This window comes from Melanerpes formicivorus, unplaced genomic scaffold (assembly GCF_026170545.1).
Source record: "Melanerpes formicivorus ecotype bairdi unplaced genomic scaffold, bMelFor1.0.p_v2 SCAF_2, whole genome shotgun sequence".
NCBI classification, from domain to species: Eukaryota; Metazoa; Chordata; class Aves; order Piciformes; family Picidae; genus Melanerpes; species Melanerpes formicivorus.
This window is the reverse complement of record NW_027142354.1, coordinates 44,284,381-44,309,005: the sequence shown is the minus strand read 5'-3', so window position 1 is coordinate 44,309,005 and position 24,625 is coordinate 44,284,381. Positions and strand designations below refer to the sequence as shown.

At 38.9% G+C, this 24,625-nt stretch overlaps 1 protein-coding gene across 1 annotated transcript in view; it reads left to right on the top strand.

The window, feature by feature from the left end:
• Window positions 1-24,625, top strand: part of LOC137446106 (RNA-binding protein 25-like) — a gene marked incomplete at its 3' end in the record, with an annotated part of 46,906 nt that overhangs the window by 6,246 nt on the left and 16,035 nt on the right. The window contains 1 exon segment of the mRNA XM_068148469.1: window positions 11,183-11,193. Within this exon segment, the coding sequence (XP_068004570.1) occupies window positions 11,183-11,193 (11 nt within the window).

Below are 24,625 nucleotides of genomic sequence, written 5' to 3'. Positions count from 1 at the left end.
TAAGATTGGATGGTAGGCAGAAATTGAGTTTAAATGATGCTGGGGAAGCTGAAAACTAAGTGGCTGCCACGCAGAAAACTATGCATAGAAAAAGAGACTTAAGAAAAAATTCAAAGTTTAACACATGTACAGTGCAAGACAAAATCAAAATAAAACTTCTGCAGAATTTGCTTTCTAATGTCTTTGCACATGAGTTTCTTCTCTTTGGCTGACTGGTTTCCCAAAATCTCATCCTGAAAGCTTACACCACATCTAAGAAAATGAATTGCACACTTCCAAACAGCTCTTTCAATCGCCCCCCCCGCCCCCTCCCCCTTTCAAGTGATTTTTGTAGACACTGGCAAAGTCTGTATCACGTTGGTTTGGTATTTAGTATGCTGTGAAAACCAAATTTTGTTTACGGCAGGGCCAGATTTTCTAAGATTTTATTTTAGATAGTCATTCCACCCCCCCAAAGATCCTTTATGTGTAATCTCTAATGACATTACAACCTTCTCTAGTTGCCCTCAAGACCAAGCTGATTTGCAGCAGCAAATATTTGGCATCTTAGTTTGCAATCTTAGAAAAAATATGGGAATAGAAAATGTCCTATCAGAAAAAAAAAAGCTTTTGAATCTGCTGTTTCTGTGGTGATGTCATAGAAATTGGTATGTCTGAATTGAGAGTGTACCTGCTTTGTGACTAATTGTTGTGTCAACACCTAGAGGTACCTGCCCTTGCAGTTAGCACTGTGGTTGGCCAAATGTCTCCCCACTGCAAATACAGAATGGCAATAAACAGAGAGATTGGCCTACTGCGTGTTTGGATCCGCAACACGAATCTTAAAACTGCAAATCCTAACCGAGCCAGTTTTTTATTATGTGCTGCTGATAAGCTAGAAGAGACCTCTCTCTCTTTTTTTTCTGATACACTGTGATTAGTGCCACCCATCTCTCAAAAATAAGAGATCCTTACTCAAAGTCATCATCATATTGATGAATCCTAACAAAACCGAACGTATGCAAATTTCTGTATTTATGGCTGTAAATGCTGAGGTTGACTCAGGCAGGATTTTCTTTGTCACTGGAGCCCAGGGTGCTATATTTTATGTCATTTAATTTGATAATCCTTTATTTATTTTTTTTTCCCTCTCTTACCTAATTTTATGGTCATGTGAATGAAAAGAGAAACACAACTATAAGCTGAGTTAGGGAGATGGCAGAGGGCGATGTCACTGCTCTACAAGGATGCAGAGAATATCAGAATATCTATCAAATCTAACATTTAATAGTTTGACTTCTTAAAAACATAAACAATTAATTTGACCACCCATTCCCTTTTGGGGCATTCAATTGTGTTATTTTCAGTTGATTAAAATCTTCTGGAAAGTAACTGAATCTAAGGACTGTGTGTGTGGCTTTTCTGTTTCATCACATAGCCATGATGTTTTTTTCCCCCACTAATTTCTCCCTTTAAGTATACCATATTAGCTGCTGGTGGCCTTTGGAAAGCTAGTGGTTCATATGATGCTGGCTCTCCCTCTTTCCATCTGCTAGCCTGCATCATGAGAAAATAAAAATATATATCAAATAATACTTTTTAGGAAACTAATTGGTGCAGATGCTTCAAGAACCTCTCATAAAAGGTTTTGTGTCAGAACTTCCCTATTAAAGTAAAGCTCATCTAGAAAGTTGGAAATCCTTGTATTTAAGGGCTTCTCATTAGTAGCACACACTAAACAATGATCACTACTGTACAATGAGAGACAAATTAATGAATCAAACATTACAGATTTCATCACATTGGCTCATTTGCATTTAAGCTGCTATCCAGCTCTGTCATGCATTTGCTTTTAAACGAGCCCCTGTGGATAATGCTGAAATGTTTGATTCATTAATTTGTTTCTCTGTATACAGCCAGTGCTCACTGTTCAGTATACAGTGAAATACTTTGAAAATATTTGTTTTAACCACCTATCTTTTATTTTAACAAAGAAATAATAACCCTGAAGAAGGAGATGCTGGCTGGTTTGCAACATAGCCCCTGCCAAATTTCCCAGTTGCTGCCCCAGCCCATTGTTATACCACTGTGATATTATCTGGATTAAGTCTTCACAGCTTGCTTTCACATATTCTACAATTTCATAAAGCTTTGAGCCAGCTCTTTGGGTTAGTATTATAATGCCCAATTCAGCTCCTGGGAAGTTAAAGGTGGCTTTAAGCTTCTACTCTCTGATCCTTGGATCAGTCCCAAAGAGCGACTTAGATCAGCCTCCCGGATGCTCGGTGACATTCTGCCACTACTGTGCCTAGTGCACTGGTTCCTCCACATTACAACAGAGTGGGTTGCTTGGCACAGCCATCTCTGCAAGAGCTGCAAAACTTTGGAATGGGTTTTTGGTTTGTAACAGCTTGAATTTGGTGACCTTACAGTATGCTGAAAGAACCATCTGTCGTAGAAGAAAAAAGAGGCATGTTCCCTAGCTGGTCAGTGCACGGAGACAAGTGTTTTGGTAATTAGTTGGGTAGTTGAGTTCTTGAGTTCCTATTTGAACCTCAGATTTGTAAGTTTAGGTTCTTGAATACAAGATGAATTATACACATACTGTTTTGTTGTAGGGATCAGTGATCTTCTTCCGTTCTGAAGAAATAAATACATGTACCAAATGCAAAATATGGAAGTTGGTTTAATAGGGGCTAGGAAATGGAGAACAAAATTATTCTTTAGGTAAAACTCCCTTCCTCTGACATTGCCATGATATATTACAAGGTTATAAAGGCAAGATCATCGGACAAGAGGATACATTTGGACTCCGGGATTCACGGAAATGGGAGCCTAATGACATGTGTTGGGTTTTTTCATGAAGCAGGCAGGTTTGCATATGCTGAGAAATGGAGTAAAGTATCATCAGCACATTACATTGTGCAGCCATTCACCTCCCACATTTCATTGCTTTTTAAAAATCACTTCCTCTAAGCAGTGTGCAATACATGTTGAACGGGAAAAAAGAAATGTAATTGATATCTAAATTCAAAAAAGAAAGCCACCAAGGCAGAAAGACAACATCCTAAACCTCTTTTCCAGAAGACTTAAACAGAAATGAACATATTTTTCATTTTTGCTTACTCAAAGTTATCCATAAATATAACAAACAAAACCCAAAGCCCAGCCCCTGCCCCCCTTCCTAACCTAAAAGAAACACAAACCCTGCCTCACTGTCAAACACAACTGGTGAAGCTACAGTTTGCCAGGTGCAAACAACAGGAAGTCTGTCTTACAGTCAGAATCTCATACCAGGAGGTCGTACATAGCCTGTATATGAGCCCTCTACTGAGCAAACCACACAGAGAAAAGTTTTCTCTTGTTTCCAACACATCAAATATCCTCCAAGAAAGATTCTTAATTTTGCCTGTGTAAGAAAGGGCAGGTGAATTTTCTAAGGGATTCCGACAGCTTTAGAAAGGCAGCTTGGCATTTTTCCTCAAATGTATGCCTGGTAGTTTCTGCAGGTGAAAACTGTTTGGTCTTTCCTTACAAATGCAATACATGTTATCAGTAATCATATCCTTAGCTCCACCTGTAAAGAATTATGTAATGCTCATAAGGTGGGAAATTCTAAAAATTATTTGAAGTGCTGGAGTAATTTTAATGTTTATTACAGAAAATGTGCCTCATGGAAAATCAGAATTTTAAAAATCCAATAAGTTCCACATTTTCCTTCCTTGAAAGATCATATTTCATGAAGACATGGCAAATACTCTCAGAGAACAGCTAGGCTGTCTTTATATGAAGGCAAGAAATCATAAATATTCTTGTAGGAGCTAGCTCAATCCAATTACAATTTTTATACTAAATACCCCATTAGGTCACTTTTGCTCAAGGTAGGAATCACTTGCTCATACCTGCAAGTATACTGAGTCAAATCAATAAGGCAATACTCAAAAAGAGTGGCAGGAATGTGAAAATATGGAACTCAGTGTTAAGAGCATGTTAATTACAGTATACTTTTGTTTTCTTCCCAGCTCTCCCACCAGGCTCACATGGACCCAGAGCAGTAATGATGGAGGAGGAAATACATTTTTTTCCATGAAGGAATGTGAGTGCTGTCCTCCTACTATCTCAATCAGAAGAAACTCTTTGGCTGGTTGCTTCTCTAATTCACAAAATACCTCCAGTGCACAGCATGGCTTAGTCCCTTAAAATGGCTGACTTCAGAACAAAGAGTACATTATTCAATTTCACAGTATTTTGACCTGCTGTCAGAAGTCAACCATTTTTAAACCCCCTCATGAACAGTCCTGTATACCTGATGAGGGAAAAAAAACAAACCAAAACAAACAAACAAACAAACACCCCAAACCCCAGTAAAATCCGAACGAACCAACCAAAAACCTAAACAAACAAAAAGCCAACCAACCAAACAAAACCAAAACTCAAGACCCACCTAAAACCCCAACAGTCATAAACTGCAGTGAGAAAGATGCATTTTAAATGTTAGGAAATTATTTCTTTTATTTAATTTAAGGCATTTTGAAGCCAGGCTTTTAGCCACCAAAAGAAGGTGACTCTTCTCATTTTAAGGCGAGTTCAAACAATGCTTCTGACCTTCCACTCATGGGAATAGATGCCCAGCTAACACCTGTATTTTTGATAGCAAAACTAGGTAAAATTAGTCCCAACCTAATGAAATCACATCAAGTTTATTTAAGCACAGCAGATTGCTTATGCTGCCTATGAATTTCCATCACTCTTGGTTTTTTAATTGATATAACAGGCTAATCTCTGTCAGCTACAGTTGAGGCACACTTTTGTGTTAGGAGGTGCTATCAAAATTAGCCATCATTATGGTTGACTCTTCCTCAGCTCTTTCAAGTTATTATATCTTCCATTTTATTTAGTCACTAAGGAAAATTGCTTCAACAAAACCATCAATGTGCAAATAAACTAACAGTCTTAATTCTCATACCATGAGTATGAAAGAGTCCTCCCATACTTCTCACTGATGTCCTTTCCATTTATAGGAAATTCACATATCAGTTAAATTCACCTATTAATTAAAAGATTGTCTGGAAAAATTCTTGCTAATTGGAAGCAAAAGAAAGTGTAAAAAGTATCTGAATACTGAAGCTTTGAATTTTAATTACTTACTACGAGGTTTGTTCGTGATCCCTCAGGTGTTGGCTGGGCAACAGCAAAGAGCTGGAAAAAAGAAACAAAATTATTTTGCAATTCCTGCTATGGGAAAAAAATGTGTTGAGAAGGCTTCCAATCCTCTCTTCTTCTGTTTAGATTTATTCTTTATTAATGTATTTTTTAAGAGAGTATCTACACACAAAGAAAATAAGATTCCAGAAGACTGCAGGCAACTATAGTGAATCATTGTTCTACAAATTCTATAGTTTAGGGGTTTTTTAATAACATCAGAGTTCCCATTGTGTCCCTCTCACAATGGAGAACAGCGACATAACTGAAAAAGTGGAAATAATGTGTAGAAAATTGGCATAAAGACTACAGTTTTTATCAGATCACACACACACACATATATATATAGAGAGAGAGAGAATTTGATTTGTTGTTTATTTTATAAGCATCTAAACGGAGAAGACATTAACAAATTTAATAACAAGTCTGGAACTCACAGAATTTGATCTCTCCTCTCTAACTACCCACAAAGGGTTTGGATGGTTTTCTCTTTCTTACACCTGATCTGTCTTAACAGAGAAGGATATTTCATCTTAAGAAAAGGATTCTGTAGATATGGAGACAGTGAATCAAAGGATCAACCAGGTTGGAAGAGACCTCCAAGATCACCCAGTCCAACCTATCACCCAGCCCTATCCAATCAAATAAACCATGGCACTAAGTGCCTCATCCAGTCTTTTCTTGAAGATCTCCAGGGCTGGTGACTCCACCACCTCCCTGGACAGCCCATTCCAATGGCAAATCACTCTCTCTTTGAAGAACTTCTTCCTAATATCCAACCTGAACCTCCCCTGGCAAAACCTGAGACTGTGACCCCCTCATACTGTTGCTGGTTGCCTGGGAGGAGAGACCAACCCCCATTTGTCTACAACCTCCCTTCAGGTAGTTGTAGACAGCAGCTGTAGAAGCTCCCCTGAGCTTCCTCTTCTCCAGGCTAAACAACCCCAGCTCCCTCAGCCTCTCCTCATAGGACTTGTGTTCCAGGCCCCTCACCAGTTTCGTTGCCCTTGTCTGGACATGTTCCAGTACTTCAACATCTCTCTTGAATTGAGGGGTGCATTACTGGACACAGTACTCAAGGTGTGTCCTGACCAGTCCTGAGTACAGGGGAAGACTAACCTCCCTTCTCCTGCTGGCCACACTATTCCTGATACAGGCCAGGATGCCAGTGCTCTCCTGGCCACCTGGGCACACTGCTGGCTCATGTTCAGCCTATTATATACCAGCACCCCCAGGTCCCTTTCTGCCTGGCTGCTCTCCAGCCACTCTGTCCCCAGCCTACAGCGCTGCTTGGGGCTGTTGTGTCCAATGCGGAGAACCCTGCGTTTAGCCTTATTAAATAGCATCCCATTGGCATCTGCCCACCCATCCAGCCTATCGAGGTTGCTCTGTAGGGCACTCCTCCCCTTCAACAGATCAACACCTGCTCCTAACTTGGTGTCACCTGCAAACTTACTGATAACGGGACTCAATCCCCTCGTCCAGACCGTCAATAAAGATACTGAACAGGATCGGACCAGCACTGATCCCTGCGGGACACCACTAGTGACTGGCTGCCAGCTGGATGGGGCACCATTCATGACGATACTCTGGGCCCAGCCCTCCAGCCCGTTCTTGACCCATTTCAGAGTGAATCTGTCCAAGCTACGAGCTGACAGCTTGGCCAGGAATTTGTTGTGGCAGACAGTGTGAAAGGCTTTGCTGAAGTCCAGGTAGACTACATCCACAGCCCTCCTCACAACCACCAGGCCTGATTGTAAAAGGAGAACAGGTTGGTCAAGTAGGACCTGCCCCTTCTAAATCCATGCAGGCTGGGCCACATCTCCCACCACCCTTCTCTATTTGTAAAGAGCAGGTGAAGCAGGGCTGCAGCCCTGGTAGGCTCACACAGCAGCTGGGATAAGCAGCTATCCTCCATACACTCTAGGAACCTTCTAGACTGCCTCTTCTCTGCAGTGTTAAATTCCCAGCAGATGTCTGGCAGGTTAAAGTTGCCCACAAGAACAAGGGCAAGTGATCTTGAGGCAGCCTCCATCTGCTTAAAAATAATTAATCAACCTCTCCTTCCTGGTTGGGTGGTCTATAACAGACTCCAACCATGATGTCAGCCTTGTTGGCCTTCCCCCTAATTCTTATCCATTGAGACTCAACCTGATCATCCTTAATCTCTACTTCTGTGACATCCAGAACCTCCCTAATATATAGGGCCACTCCTCCACCTGTCTCTCCTGAAGAGTCTGTACCCATTGATTTCAGTGCTTCAGTTGTGCGAGTCATCCCACCATGTTTCTGTGATAGCGACAACATTGTAGTTTTCCTCTAGTACCAAGGCTTCCAGCTCTTCTTACTACCCATACTGCGTGCATTAGTGTACATGCACTTCATCTGGGCTGCTGGTTTCACCCCTATCTCTGGCTTACCACCCTCAGCCTCCATCAGTTCATCTCTAGTACTGCTGTGTTTAACCCCCTCCCCCTTCAAGCCTAGTTTAAAGCCCTTTCAACAAGCCCCACCAGCTCACGTGCCAGAATCTTTCCGAGGTACCCCAACTGTCACTAGCAGACTCAGAGACATATAAAGTTCCCCAAGATCAAAGAACTCAAAATTTTGTTGGTGGCACTAGCCTCTGAGCCCCTTGTTAATCAGGCGTGATTTCCTGTTCCTCTCAGCATTCCTACCTGATGAAAAAATTATCTGTGCCCCCTATCCCTCAACTACTTTTCCCAGTGCCTTGAAGTCCCTTTTGATTGTTTTTAGACTTAGAGCTCATCTGCTTTTCCTCATAAACTCACATATTTTAGTAACCCGAATTTGTTAGTGTCCTTTCATTAAGGCCAAAGACCTGGGCTTCTGATTTCTTCATGTAAAAATTATTAGTCCAAAATTTCTTTGTGACGTTTTACAGAAAAACTTGAGGATTTCATAAGGTGTCTGACAAATGTGAGAAACTGGGCCATCTGAATCAGATTTTCACATTCAGCTCCCCCAGAACCAGAATGAGGATTTTCATTTTTTTTATGACATACACACAGCATATGTAATCTGTTAAAAAAGTTCAAACTGCTATTGCAAATTAACGCTACTCTTGCAAATTAACTTGCATGCAAGTAGATGACAGTAGCATGGAGGTAAATGTGTTCATGTGGTGTAAGCTGACTTTCCTCAACATACTTGAGTTTCAAATTGTGAAAGAAAACCCCAACCTTCAATAGGATCACAAATGATAAACAGCCCACTATGACCTAATTTACTACATATATAGACCACATTCAGATATACTGAGTGAAAATGCTAAGCAGAAACTGAAGATATGTGAGCGTGGCTGTTCAATTCTGATTCAGGACACAAGGCAGTTAAAGGAGCAGATGCTTTAAAGTGCATTTAAGGGATGAGTAATGTTAAATGTCTTACATTCCACTCATATTAAGTTAATGATCAAGATTTCCTTAACGGATGACTAAGACTTTATGACCTGTAACAGCACAAGTCATTTTTGGTTGTCACACTCACCTGACTGCCACTGTTTTAGCAGCATATATTCAGTTATATATCAAATACAGCCTTCTGCTCGCTGTGTTCAGCCAAAAATTCTGAACATTGTGCTATTCAGTATTTCTAGGAGCCTTAAATAAATTAAAACAGTAGAGTACACAAGGAGTGGATGAGGAACAGGGCATACAAATTTTTGTCAGTTATAAAAAAGTGAGCAGGTCGCTATAATACATTTTGTTTTGAAGCTGAGTGTCTTTCAAATGGGGACAACCACTTGTTTTCTGCAGTTTACTTGGGGAAAGGCTTTATAAGCAGAATCTTACTTATAATTGAAAGTGCATCACACCAGGAGTAGCCATGATACATTCAAACACCCAGGCTACAATTACCGAGACATTTTATGAATCTGTAATTCATAAAAGAATGCCTCATGAAAATTCAAGACATCAGCAGGTCTTATGTAGGTTACTTGTAAATATGACTTTAAAAATTAATACATATTCTTTCTGGAAGAATGAGAATCTTCTCTGAGGAAACGACAATGCCATATGTAGCTGAACTTCAACATTAAGAGCTGAGGAAGTATTTTGTAGCTAACACCAAGTGTAATTTAAAATATTTTGATTTAAGAATTGATTCAAATGACAGTTCCATCTTCTACTGCTATTTATAAAAAGCCTTCCCTTTCTGACCCACGATGGATCATTTGGTCCAAGGTGATGAAAATACCTTTTAAAATATTTTACCTCCAAACAAATCTAATTCAATGACAGCAGAAGTGACTGCAGACAGAACAGCATCATAACCAATCCACAGGTGTGTAAGACAGTCAGGGTGGCAGGATAAATCAGATTTTCCAAAGCAATAGATAACACTCATCACTCACGAAATCCACCCATTTCATTCACGACAAGTTATGTACCAAACCTGCCATTACAATGTAACAGAGGAAAAGTTTGTGCTATCACCGAAAGCAGAGAGTTGGTGTCCCTCATCATGCCCCAAAGTGAGGTGCACCAGGGAAACCTCATCCTGGATTTGAGTTTTTAAGATCTAGTGGCAATTGTAGAGCGAGATGAAGAATGTCTACACTCACGACATAGCTGCAGACTATATTCCTTCCACAAACAGCAGCTGCTGGCTGTGGATGCTAGTATGAAAAAGAGAAAAATTGGTCTGCACATGACACTTGACAGTCACTGAGGCAATGAATAAGTTCTGTCACAGAGAATCAGAAAAGTCTTTTTAAGGCCAATTATAGTAGCCACTGCATTCTTGTACTTCCTCTGGGATTGAGGATGTAGGATGGAAACTCTACAACAATTTTCCCAATCGCATTTTTTTTTGTTATATCTTAAGTATGAAGACATTTTATGCATTCGTTTCTGTTGAAGATGGAACAATGAAATTAAGAGGAGCAAAGAGTGGTAAAATACATGGCAAGTTTCCCCAATGTTTTGCATTATGCAAAGCCTTCAATAAAAACACCAGCTGGAAACAACGGTAAGTTCCTAGGAGAAATGGTAAATGCTAAAGATCATTTTCAATCTAATTCTCACAAGTTTTTCTCTCTTCAGCACTAGTTTACTGATTTTAACCTTTTGCTATTTTTTCTGTATGTGGATTATTGAATTATTCATCTCTTCACATATATATATTCTAGCCTTAAAATGCCGAGATCTTTAAACAACAACACAGAAATCTTAATAATTTTGACTATTTCCAGGAAGCATTTTTCAGTCCACCTACTGAGTTCCAAATTGCTCTGAAAGTGTTCTTTAAAGAACAGTAAGAAGTTCTTTTTCATGCAGCCACGCTTTTTTTGTTATTCTTACTTGCTGGCATCCAACATGAACTCCAGTATTTTGTGCATATTACTGTTAATTTGTGCTTCATGGGCAGTGGCTGCTCTTTTCTTTTATGGAAACAATCAATGACTGCTTTTCAATAGTTATGAGACAGAATCCTATATAAAAATGGCAAATCATATTAGGCTTCTATATGATCCTTGATCTTTTGCCAGCATGTCTGATCTATTTCCAGAGTACACGAGTCAGGCTATGTGCCTTAGTTAATAAATAAATAGTTCCTGTAAAACTTCTTTTTGTTCCTAGCATCTTAACTCTTCCTGTCGTTTGAAGAAATCTGTGTTGGATTTCAAACACAATCTCTTCTCTTTTCTTAAGAGAACATTAGTAGTGTCTTAGGTCTGAAACTTTATAAACGAAGTAAAGCTCTTTTTTCCCTAGCTTTTAGCAAAATATTTCTCACAGTATGTTATCATCACAGATTTTCTAAGTCCCAACAGCCTGGTCTCTTATGAGTAAGAAATTTCTCTTCTCCAAGTGAAGTGAAAGGATAATGTATGTGCATTAGAATTGAAATAATTTTCTGACTGTTGAGTGCCTTCATAGTATCATTCAGGGTTGGAAGGGACTACAAGGATCATCTAGTTCCAACCCCCCTGCCATGGGCAGGGACACCCCACACTAGATCAGGCTGGACAGAGCCTCATCCAGCGTGGTCTTAAACACCCCCAGGGACGGGGCCTCGACCACCTCCCTGGATAACCCATTCAGGTTCTATTCTTGGCCAATATGAAAAATTATATCTCATTATGATTAGTAGTATTGGCCTGTATCAACTGAAACATAGCTATAACTGACAATAGCTCCCAAAACAATTTCAAGTCACCACTAAACATTTAAAGCACTCAAATGATAACATTTAAGCTGCTGCCAGCTTGGTCCGCATTTGATAACTTCTGCAAGCATTTGTTGATCAATTCTTTTATCAATTAAAAAGTTATTTTGGATTTACTGTTATATTTAACAGTATAACTATTATAGACAGATAAAATACTAGTTTAATTCCTCATAATCAGTTTTGCTATATTTCTGTCTGGTGCAGAAGTTGGAAGTACAAGGACTTTTCCTCAGAACAGACTTGCTGAGCTTAGTGGCAGTACAGCACAGGAGACTCTTACTAGCTGAACACAGCTAATGTGTATCAGCTTCTCATACTTAACATCCAGAGACTGTGGGATAGAATCAAAAGCTACATTCTCCAGCACTGCACCGGACAGCTCTTTCATAAATTTGGCCACTTTTCCAATGCTGCTAATGAAAGGTGAAACCAAAAATGCAGGACGTGAGCCAGTACTGTATGCTTATACACAAGGTACTTCTGCTTTTGGATGAATGCTGCTAAGATTGGGGATTGGGACGCATTTTTTCCTACTGGCGTCATGACTTTTCAGCAATTTATGAATGTCCAATTTATACAAAAAGATATAGTGATGACTTTTGTTAATTTCTAGGATTTCTAAGCGAGTATGGAATACTTTGTCAGCAGAAATGAAAGCACAGATTAATAGATTGGAGAAAGATCTGAGCAGAGCAACAATCACATTATGAATGTCAGAGCTGAGCAATTCCACACAACTACAAGAAAGCTGCCATCGGCAAACAGTTCCCGCTCTGAAGTGTCAGACTACCACTGTGTGACTGTGTTACAATCCCAAGGTCACTTACATGGAGAGCAGGTGGCTTGATACTCGGCAAGCCAATATCACAGCTCTGCTTTTACTTATAGTTACTCCCCAGGAAGACAAAGCTTCACACTTCAAAGTGACTTCCACACCCCACACTCCTTTCACAAACTAAAGAGCCCAAGACAGGAAGATAACAAGAAAATGCAGAAAAAGAAGAAATAGAGAAGATGGGACACTTGTATCTTACAATTTCTTACAGCCTATGGCTTCTATGCTCTCACCAGAACATCACAGAAGTCTGACAACTGACAAGCTTTGCCTTCTGATACAGACAACTGATACCTGAGGCTGAAGGCATCAGGTTGGGGCTTGAATGAAGAGTGATTGTGACTCTCAACCTCTTGTGCCACAAGATGATAGTGATACTATTTTAAAGCAGGAAAACCTGCTGTTATTACAATGCTGGCTTCCAGTTTCTCACCCCAAAGCTGCTGCATTTTCATGAACCAAGCTCTTTAGTAATAGACTTCTGCATCTCATCTACAGCTTGAGATTGACATATCCAAGTCCTATTAACCTCGGAGATGTTTATAGTTTCCTTATCTTATTCTCCTAGAGGCTGACTGGTCTAGCCTTCTGTCCTACTGTTCAGACCACTCATGCATGTTATGTCAAAATAAATAACCCATTTTAATGAGATCCCAATATTCGATTACAGTGTCAATCTCTGGAATATAAATCATTATTCAGCATTTTAAAAATAGCATAAAATATATTCAATTTTAAAATCTGTGGGGTGCTAACTAATCCCAGTAACAAAAAAAGGTATAGTGAAGGAATTTTAAGTTTGACATGAGAGTAAATGGGAGAATTCATCACTCAAGAGATCTCCCTGTGCCATTTCTATCCAGACACTCGACGGCAGTCAGTATCTCACATAATAGGAATATTTGACAGTGCAGCCATTTCTTTCAGCATCTAAATGAGGAACAAAATTTTAGAAACCATTGCTCTGCTGGCTCTAACCACAATGTTCTGAATGTCTGGGATTAACAACAATTAGATGTGAAACTTCAGGTGTGATAATGAACAGCTTTCATGAACAGCCTTAAATTCATGAGGACAATAATATCTTCTCAATGTATTCATCATTTTCTATGTGAAGTGTTACTATAATTTCAGCTGATCTGTAATCTCGTTCTGAACCATGATGAGCATACAATTGTTGCAAGTCTCTACTCTTGTACAGGGTAACCAGAGTTTTTTGACATTTAAAATACCTAGTGGCATGACAAGACTTTGTATTTGCATATACATAAATTGTGCCAAGGAAACTAGGTGAGTGACAAACCATCAACAAGCTGCAGCATTGCCTGTGGCTTTCACATCAAGCATGGCTGCATATAAAAATGTTAAATTGTTCAGAGAGACTAGCTTGACTGCCACAGTCCCTGTTCTATACACACAATCCTGAAAAAGAAAATATATCGTTTAGAAATTACTGTAGAGAAGAAAACTGTTTAGTACATTTATTTGAAACCTTTTTGTATTGGCAATTGGTTGAGGGGGAAAAAGTTTCCTTTCTACTACAATATTTGACATAAGCTTCTAGGTGAGAATTTTCTTTCCTGTCCATCCCTGGCTATGAGATATGGTATCTCCTGAGGTTAAACCAGGCTGTGTGATGCCTGTGAAAGGTTCGTTATAGCTTACTACTGCATCCCACCGGTGCACCTTCCATCTCTCACCTGAAAAAGCAGCTGCACTGTATAAGTAAACTTATGGCTAGTGAGAATTAATGTCACAGAAAAGTAAAACATGATTTTGTTTTCATGTGACTGATAGTGCATATCAGAATCACAGCAGAATCCAGAGGGAGATTTCATGCAGCTGAAACAAGCAACTCATGCAAACCATCTGCAGCATAACCACATGACAGACCCAGTGGTGATTTCACAGTTGCCAGTGAAACAAACTCTGATTCCTCCCAGAGAGAAAAATGCTGCTGCAAAAAAACCCAGAATGTTTTACACCTTGGTGTATAAGTCTTGTAAGAGATGACCAAAGGAAATGGAGAATAAAGTAAGGCAGAAAGTAGATCTAAAAAAGGAAACTAAACTAATGCTTTAAATCCCTTAAAGCTAGGGACTAATGTACTAAGTAAAAACACTTTTGTTGCATAACACCCTGCTTTGTCTCCAGCTAGTAAGGTTACATATTGGAAGAGACAGTGCAGTAAGTGCACAAGTGTGCAATTTAGCATTGCATGCTTTCACCCAAAGCATTTGTACAATACAAGATAAAAATGGAATGTGGAAATAGGTATGAAGTTCCCTTGCTGAAGTTTTCCTATTTTTCTAATGAAAGCAGTTTGTTTTGTTTGGTTTGGTTTTATTTAGAATTTCTGATGGGTACAAATTGGTATCACAGAGAATAATGAGCCTGTATGGGGTCAGAACTGTAAAAGTTCCCAAATTTCCATGCTTCTGAAGAGGAGGGAGGAACTGCTTTCTAGAAAGAGCTTCGCTCCATCTGCAGTGTATCGAATGTCTGACTGCCCAGATTGCACCTACTCTGTAAGCCTTGAAGACCCATCATGAGTTCTCCAGAAACGTTAAGTAGTTTGGACAAATGCTCACCACAGGGACATAAGCTACCCAGGAGGTCCCGCGGGGGGCACACATCAGCTCAACAGCAGACACTGATGAACTCAGAGGCAAGAATTCTGTGGCACACCTTCAACCAAAATCTGACATTTGTAAATGAAGAGTACAGATGGATTTAGCAGACAAAAGAGTTGTACTTGTTTCCTCTTCCTGATGTATGTATTTGGAAAGGAGGTAGTCACCTTGTGAGGCAGGAGAGTTACATTAACAAGTGCTTGGTAGGTCACAGCATTTCTTTCAGCTGATTCAACAGACACCTGTTGCATAGCTATTAATCGATAATCTCTAAGTACTTTTTTATGGTTGCAAGTAGCACAGCCACATTACAAGCAATTTCTGCAACTATGGAAGCCACTAATAAACTTATCTTCAATTTTATTACACAAAAATGAGTCTGATTCTTTATAAAAGACTTAAAGTACCTCGGTACCACTACTTTTGTTTGCTTGATGTGACCTGATACTACACAGCACAAGATGATTCACAAGTTTAAAGAAAGAAAACATCCCCAACAGGCTTATCACTTTCAGAGCCTCATATATTACACAAACTTGCTTTTGCCCCTTCTGTAAGGAATTTTTACCTATGAGTAATAAGATTAATGAATGAGTATCTTGTGAGTAATTACTGTCTCAGGCACCAAATATACTTTGCATTCTGGCTGCTGGGACACACTGATGTCCACACTGGATATGAAGCTATGGATCTCAAAAAGCCAAAAAACTAGTCGTGCCAAACTGCTAACTAGTTAAAAAATATTGACTGTTATAACTCTGTCAAATCTTTTTGAATCCCCCACACTTTGGTTATGTTAAATCTTCAAAAATTAAGACAGACATTAAGTTTCAGAGATGTTTTTGTATAATACATTTGTTTGTTAAGATGACAAGGAGGATTGCTTTTATACTCTGTAGTTTGGGCTACATAATTTGGGAACATGAAAAAGAAAAAAAAAAGCAGCTCTCAGGCACTTGACTGAGAGTTTCTTACCTAGATGCCTACATAATGGTACCTAGAAGGAAAAAAGCATCCCTTTACTATGGTCCCTGTATTTACAAGTTAGGGGAAAAACTTTCTCAATACCTTGCAATTGTTGCAGCTGATGCCTCTGAGGTATGGCCTGTCATCAAACCCAGCAGCCATTAAGCAACACAGAAACACAATGACATAATTACACAGAAAATAAACAGGATAATCTGCAATGCTTATTGGCTTTGTTCTGCACTCTGCAAGCTCCTGAAGGTAACAAAAGCTTTAAAAAAAGAAACAAAACAGCCGTTTTAATTGCGTTTGGTGGCTAAACTGCAACAAAGGGGTGGGGGACTGCTTACACTCCCGAGTCTTACACCCAAGAGAAATACCTAAATTACCCATTGGGTCCCCCATACAGCAATTAAAAAGGGTCAAAAATCCTTAGCTTAGTGGTTTCACTTTACTTGGACTGCCTTGAACTGCTTCAAAACTCTTCTTCCTCTCCTGCCCCTGCCAATATAGATAGCCAACCACACAAGCTGCCTGTCTTGGGAGTATCAGCAGAATTCCTAAAATAAGACTCAGTGACTACCTGCAAAATTTCCCTTATATTAACTTTGTTCCATTTTAGCAGTAACTCTAAAAAGAGAGCTTAAGACTGTATGGCACTTGTGCAAATGTTGTCATGTATGGAAAACACATTTTAACAGCAAAGAGAGTACATCCCAACGCTTTCATGTTGTCAAGCTCTCTTCTTAGCAAAGCCATACAACATTTCCGTCTTTCTTGGAAGTCCCTGTGTTCTGAGTTGCTATTTCAAATTAACCCAGATATGGAGATTAAACAACCATTTGGGAAAACGTGCTAATCACAGGGAAATAATATTGTCAAGTGTTTCTCAGCCAGTGGCTTTGGTATGGATTAAATTTAGAGCACAGAAAACAGAGATGACTCTTAGAAATAAGAAATGAAACCACATATTTTTTGTGACCTCCTACAGTAAACAAGGCTTGAGCATAGCAGCAGAGAATCCCCTGCATATTCTGGTGGGTGGTGATCCAGGGCTGACTTGATTTCAGGCTGCATCCCTTGCGAATGACTGAGAGGCTGGCTTTTTCTCCCCAGCCTTGCAATCCTTTGTGTCCACAACTCTATAGAAACTCCCAAATAAAATTCCCTTCATCAAAATGGGCAGAGAGTTGACTTGTAACCAGCATCTCTTCCCACCAGTTTAAGGTTCACATGACACAGAGTACTTGAGGCCCTGGGTAGCAGATAGCTGAGTCAGGTGGCTCATTTCAGGTATACGTTTAAATGTGGCACTGAGGTGGAGTCTCCATCTGGGCCATGTGTTCAAGAAGACAGCTGAACCAGACTCACAAGTCTGATGACAAGTCTGCACTGTCGAAACAGCCTTTACAGTCAAGGGAAAGAGACTTTGCAGTCAAATCAAAAGAGATGAGGGAAAACAAAGTCATCTGATGTTCTAGAAGCTGCCACTACTTCTGGGAAACAACGTAAAGGTCACAAAGTTGTATGAATCTGTCATCTCACACAACTGAGGACAGCAGAAGATCAGGGAACACCTTCTCCACATCTCAGTCACTGGCAAGTGACACAGAGGTTGCTCAGCCTCCCTGCAAGGACTGATGGAGGTTTCCATGGCAGGAAAAAACCTGCTTCACATGATTCACTCAGGAGAGTCCTAAAGTGACTTGGAGTAATGCCCGTGTTCACACAAGGCCCAGTGGACTTAAAAAATAACAACTCTCATGTTTATAAGCCACGCTCCATTCCATGGCTATCTTGATTTCTCCACGACTTACAAGAAATGCTCATAATAGGATTTTAAGTCAATTTATAGAGCTTTTTAGCTTTCATTTTTTAAAACTGTGTTTTTCAAAAGCACACATGAATAATCAAAGCAGAAATAATGAATTAAATCAGCAAACGCAGTAATTTCTATGTGTAAAATAGCTTCAAATCAGAAATTGAAGTTATATTTATACTAATGACAACCTTAACATCCTAACAGGCTCCAATTTTTGCATAAAAATGATACATTTTAAACATCCAAAAGCTTGATGTGAATTTTATACTCTGTTTATGTTAAACCAAAAAAGTGAACTTAAAGTAATCATGTAAATTGAATGATAATAAGACTTCTTTTATATTTTTAGACTACTTCAAATGAATAATTTAAAAGGCATCAAGCAAAATATTTTATTAACATAAAGTTAATGGTATATTTTTGTAGTATCTGATTTTCAGAAATTTGTACTAAGGCATTATCATAATCAGCTCATGTCAGTAGTATACCACTTCACATGCTTTTATTTTTCACTAGTTAATGTACTCCCTGGCACAGACATTAATTCTAAATCTTCCTCCTAAGCTCTCACTACTGCCTTTATTAAAATGCTTGTAACTTGTTAACTTTTACACAAATCTAAAAGAAAAAGGACCGAGCTGTGTGAATTGAAATGTCTGCTAGGATGCATTTCAAAGAGAAAAATCAAAGGTTCGACATTCAGAAATTCTAGCACTCTCAGACAAAGAGAAAGAAAATACAAATGATTGGCCACACAAAGCAGGTATTGTGAAACCAAGACAATTACAGAATATGAAGATACTTCCACTTCATTCCCTGTCTAGAGAAAGACAAAAACTACCTTTACTCAGTGCCCAATTGAGGACAGGGAAAATTATCTTCATACCATAATACTGGATTTCTAATTCAAAGGTTTGTGGGGTTTTTTTTTGGTTGTTGTTGTTTGTTTGTTTTGCAAAGAAGAGATTTATTCTTGTAACCATTAGTGAAGAACACTTGAAAAGTGAATTCTCTCCACAGTCAGATTCAGTCACAGAAGCTGTCTGCAGGAAGACCACAAGTTTCAGCTTCAGCGGTGGAGAGGATGCAAAAGCAAGTATATTCTTTGGGTTGGCATTTTCGGATTCGGTTAGGAAATGACAATCATGACACTTACTACGGTATGGGCTTGTAAACCCCTGCCAAACCTACATCTAAACTGCATTAAAATCCACAAACCACATTTATTTTGTCTTTAGACGTTATTTCATATAATCCATTAAAACATTTTCCTCTGAGAAATATGGATATCCTGCTAAATTCATTTTCTGTCTTCCCAAAGGACACGTACAAAACTCCTGTCAACAGTCACTGCAAAACTGACATTTACTTCTCTGCAACTGCACTTTCTAAAGCCCAGTTTTATTGCATATTCCAAAAGACTATGCTGTAGCTACCATTGATGACGAACACACCGCCCCTTAGAAACGGATGGAGCACTGCCATTGGCCTTGCCATAAATAGTGTGGGCTGCAGTAAGTCATGTCACATAGCCAGAGACTGAGCAATTGCAAACTTAGGGGTACAGAAACAAACTTGGCATGGTTAATTACCCTTAGCGAAAGACCTGAAATTTTTATAGTGTACTGTTTAAAAATGCTGTAACATTTGAGAATAGTTTAAATTTAAAATTCCAATTGATGATTTGTCAAAAAAAAAAAAAAAGAGGCTGTGAGGGTGAATATGTACCCTCATGAGCCTGCTTCAGTACTTCAGTGACTTAATAACCACACAGTAAAACATTTGAAGGCCCCCAAAATATTCAAATGATTAATTTAAAAAAGAAACAAAGCAAGAAGATTTTTCAATGTGGAGTCTGTGACAGACTTCAAAGATCCCTTGAAAAGGGAACACTTTGTGATGGAAATATTTTTCCTCAGGGGTTTTCTAACAGCATTTGAAATTTTATATGCTTTCCTCTTAATATTTTGCCCATTATATTACCATCTTCTCTGTAGCAGTAAGAAAATTATTAAAAGATGAGAAGATGAAGGAAGTCCACAAAATTGCTTAGTCTCATGCTTTGAATTGGGAAAATACATGATATTTTTTCATTCAAATAAGAAAAACAACAATCTGTAAGGAAAGCATCATGAAATTTAAGGCAATAAAGTCTCCTGAAAGTGCAGATTTTGGGGTTTGGGTTGGGGTTCTTTTTGGTGTGGGGCTGTTTTGTTTTGGGTTTTGTTGTTGTTTTCTAAACAATGAGTGGCACAATAAGCAATTTTTGTGTTATTTATGAAACACTTCTAGATGTACACCAGAGTTCTACCTGGAGTGCCACATCTCTAACAGTGAAGTTTATTAGTTCAAAACCTAAGCATTACTTGAAACACCTGACTTAGATTTTGAAATCTCAGAGGACTTCGGGTCTGCAGAAACTGACGTTCCTAAATATACATCTTATGTTGTTGCTTATGTGCATCTTTGCATTGAAAATACAGAACCCCCCCACAGATATCACTTAGTTTTCCTATTACACAGAATAAAGATGAAAAAAAAAAACCACCTTAAAGTCTAAACCCAGAAATAAAATAAAAAACTACCCACAGCTGCCTTGTTCTTATGTTTGATATTAAACAGAATAGCTACAGACTTTAGTATTCTTGAAACACTTAAGCTATTTAACACGATTCCAATTCAGTTTATCAGCAAATTTCCAGAAACTTGTAAATGAAAGGAAAATTAAACACAATGAAATGTCTTTCATTTCTGAATCTGAGAATTTTCTTTTTATAGCCATGTCAGAATCTCTTTCTTCCTCTTTTTCTAATGCCATGACATGTTACATTAACATCAATTAACCACTGAAAAGAACTACTAAGTGAATTTGTATATTCTCATTTCCTAAGATTGTTAGAACCAGACTGTATGGATTTCCAAAATATTCTACTCATAAAAGTGATTCCTCTTAGATGGGTGCAATTAAAGATTGCTGTGAGCAGATCTAGAAATCAGATTATATAATCTCTCTGCCATGAATTCACATTTCTAACTCCAACGAGATGAGAACAGAGCATACAGAGAAGTGAAGTCCAGGGAAAGCCTCATTTGGCATCCCCCTTGCATTGTTGTGGCACCTACATTAATTTGTGAAACACAGAGCAGTGAATGTGTTCTGAAAGGATTCTGATGGCTGGAGAAATGCTGTTGAAGTGGTGTGAGGCTGGTGAGAATACTAACTCTCTGGAAATGCTGCTAAACAGTTGTAGAACAAGGAATATTCGTTAACATGATCCATATTAAATGGATATTCTTTAACATGCTCCATCTAGAATAGAATAGAATAGAATAGAATAGAATAGAATAGAATAGAATAGAATAGAATAGAATAGAATAGAATAGAATAGAATAGAATAGAATAGAATAGAATAGAATAATAAACCAGGTTGGAAGAGACCTTCAAGATCATCGTGTCCAACCCATCAACCAATCCAACCCACCTAAACAACCAAACCATGGCACCAAGCACCCCATCAAGTCTCCTCCTGAACACCTCCAACAATGGTGACTCCACCACCTCCCCAGGCAGCCCATTCCAATGGGCAATCACTCTCTCTGTATAGAACTTCTTCCTAACATCCAACCTAAACCTCCCCTGGTGCAGCCTGAGACTGTGTCCTCTTGTTCTGGTACTGGCTGCCTGGGAGAAGAGACCAACACTCACCTGTCTACAACTTCCCTTCAGGTAGTTGTAGACAGCAATAAGGTCACCCCTGAGTCTCCTCTTCTCCAGGCTAAGCAACCCCAGCTCCCTCAGTCTCTCCTCATAGGGCTTGTGTTCCAAACCCCTCACCAACTTTGTTGCCCTTCTCTGGACATGCTCCAGCAAGTCAACATCCTTCCTAAACTGAGGGGCCCAGAACTGGACACAGTACTCAAGGTGCAGCCTAACCAGTGCAGTGTACAGGGGCAGAATGACCTCCCTGCTCCTGCTGGCCACACTGTTCTTGATGCAGGCCAGGATGCCATTGGCCCTCTTGGCTGCCTGGGCACACTGCAGGCTCACGTTCAGCCTGCCAATTACCAGTACCCCCAGGTCCCTCTCTACCTGGCCACTCTCCAGCCACTATGATGCAAGTAGAAGCAGCAAATGATCTTTACGCAAAATTTCTGTACATATTAAGAAATGTAAATGTCACAAATGACGTTTGCACTCAAAACTGGGCTCCAGTGATGCGTAAGATCCATGCTGAGGGAGAACTTCCATCCACTATTACAAAACTATGGAAAATAAAACTCCACAGAGAAAAATACCACTTTCATTTTCCTGCTGCATAAGGCTGATAGTTTTTAAAAGTTTAAAAGAGATGGCTTTGATTTGAGGGTTGGTTGGCAAAAGAAAAAAACAAAGAAAAGAAAAGGAAGTATACCTACTAACCATGTCTTATCCTTATAAAAACATTAATTATTATAACTATAGCAGCATATTCATTCTCATTTGTTATATTATCAGCACTCCAGCACCTTCATAATAAGTCTAATTCCATTCAAGTGTACCCAGACTTAAAACAGTTCAATCACCTCACTGAAAATAATTATCACTAGAATTATATCCAACTTTTGACACGTTGTCCTCTTGTTAACACTTCTTTTATTTTGAGCAATAACCACCACTCCCTGGAAATCAAGGACACAGAATGGTTTCCTTCAGCTCCAAGTAAGAGGCTCTGTAAGAATGTTCCTTCTTGATTCACCAGTTAAAGTCCTTTCTGGAGATGTTACTTCCTGAAGGGAAAAAATAATCAAACCAATCTGCCCTTTTGGCTGTTCAATATTGTATGCAGTGCTTGTCCCCTTGTCCAAGAATGGAGGGCAACCAGGATTATTACCTCCTCTGGAAATTCTGGGGGACTGACCAAAACAAACAGTATTGCTAAATGTTCCTAGAAATGGTTTAGGAATGGTTTTAAGTTCCCTACCCATGACTGCAAGAAAAGCCTTGACAGTCTAGAAGAGAATGAATGATTTTAACATGTTTATGACCATCTTACTTGTAAACCCAAGGAATTTAAAGCCAGAACTGCTTGCCTTTTTTAAAAATCTCCTTCTAAGAGGACAAATGCCTCACTGGAAGTGATTAGGAAAAAAACATTCAGCCTGTTTTCACCTAAGTAATCAGACAAAATATTCTGGAGAGTGGAGATGACCAGCCTTTGTAAATCAAGTGGAAGGGCTTATCACAAACAGAAAGCTCAACACCGGGTCTCCAGATGAGATGATACACACACAGATGGATGGAAATGGTTTGGTGGTCTTAATTCTTTACTGTTTAATGCAAGTAGGCAGGAAACAAGATCCACAATTTGCTGTGGCCTCCATGCTGTGGTTATTTTGTGCTGAATAGCACAGAAATAAAAGCTTTCATATGTATTTTTGGAAGTAGAATTCTTACAGTGGTAAAATAACTGTAATCAAGAACAAGCTGAATATGGAGTGTAGGAGGATAAGAAAGGTTTGCAGGGCTAGAGGGCCCAGCAGAAGACAAGAAAGTTTGAGGTAAATATAGTATTTTTAATTGTGCTTTATAAAATACTTCTTGATTTTAATAAATCTCTTTTGGGGTCCATGTGAGGCCATTCCTTGTAAGATGCTTACATGGATATTTTTGGTGGTATTCTCAGCTGTTAGTGGATTTATACAACCTTCTATGATTACCTCATTTCAATTAGAAAGCCAAAAGCAGCCAGGATAATTCTTCATTGCACCTTTACCTATAGAGAGGAATAATTCTGTATTGCTTAATGCCAAGATGGAAGAATGTTGATGGCCCAGAACAAGAATATGTCATATACTTGAGGAAGTGATTAAAGCTGTAAAAAAACCTCATCAGCCAGCCCGTCAGATATCTAGGATATATCTGAATGCTAAAATTCACATCTGTTTCCTAGTCTCGTCCAAATGTGATGATTTAATTCAGAATTTTGGCTCAGCATCATTAAAAAAAAATTAAAAAGCAAAACTATTGACAGAAGTGGTGAGTGTAAGGGTTTACTATCCCTCAATTGGTTTTGTACTATTCATTTACTCCAGCAAACCGTAAACACTCTTCAAAAATTCTTTGCCTGCTTTGCCAATATGATTTCTTCTTCTGCCATGGCTAAGTACACACTCAAATACCCTCTCTCTACTGTGTACTCACACCCATGCTAGGGAGACATGGCATAACTAAGCTCAAGCTACCTGCTAAGGATTTTGTTCTTTGTGTACACATCGTTCTATAATGACTCAAACAAACTCCTGCCTCTCCATTGTTTATTTAAACAATGGCAATTTTTTCACAGATTGAAATACAATGCTTCAGTCTTATCATGAGAATTAGTGAGGGAATAATAGCAGTGCACATACAAAAGGAGAACAAAGTACTCAGGCTTCTCCTTTATGTTTTATTTGCATCCATCCATGCAGTGAAGGAAAACACACAACTGTACACACACACACCCCCCAAGCTTAGATGGGAACATTAGTATAAAATACAAATGCACTCCATTGTTGTGTGACTTCTCAGCAGTGTCAAATGTACCTTTTTCTGCTTAGTGCTTAACTTCTCTTAACTCTTATAGGCAAGAATTTTCATTGGGTGATATCCAGCTGGACATCAATAGTAATTTCTCTCTCTTGCCTTATTATATGTTATTATCCAATTCAGCAACTATAATCTATACAGAAATAATGCTTTATCTGTTGATTGTAGTCCCAGGAAGAATAACAACAACAACATCAGGAAACAATAATTTCAGAGCAGGAACGTTTGAAGATATGAGTAACTTTCCATACCAACTGCAGCAGTGTATATTCAGCAGATGTGAAGTGCACAGCTTGACAGGTAACTCAAAAGCTTTGTTTTTAATCCTTCCTTAAAATTTTGCCCCCTTTAAGGAAAAAAACAATCAAAAAAACCCCCCAAAAATACAAACCCAAAACATTTACAAATAAAGCAACAAGTTGCCA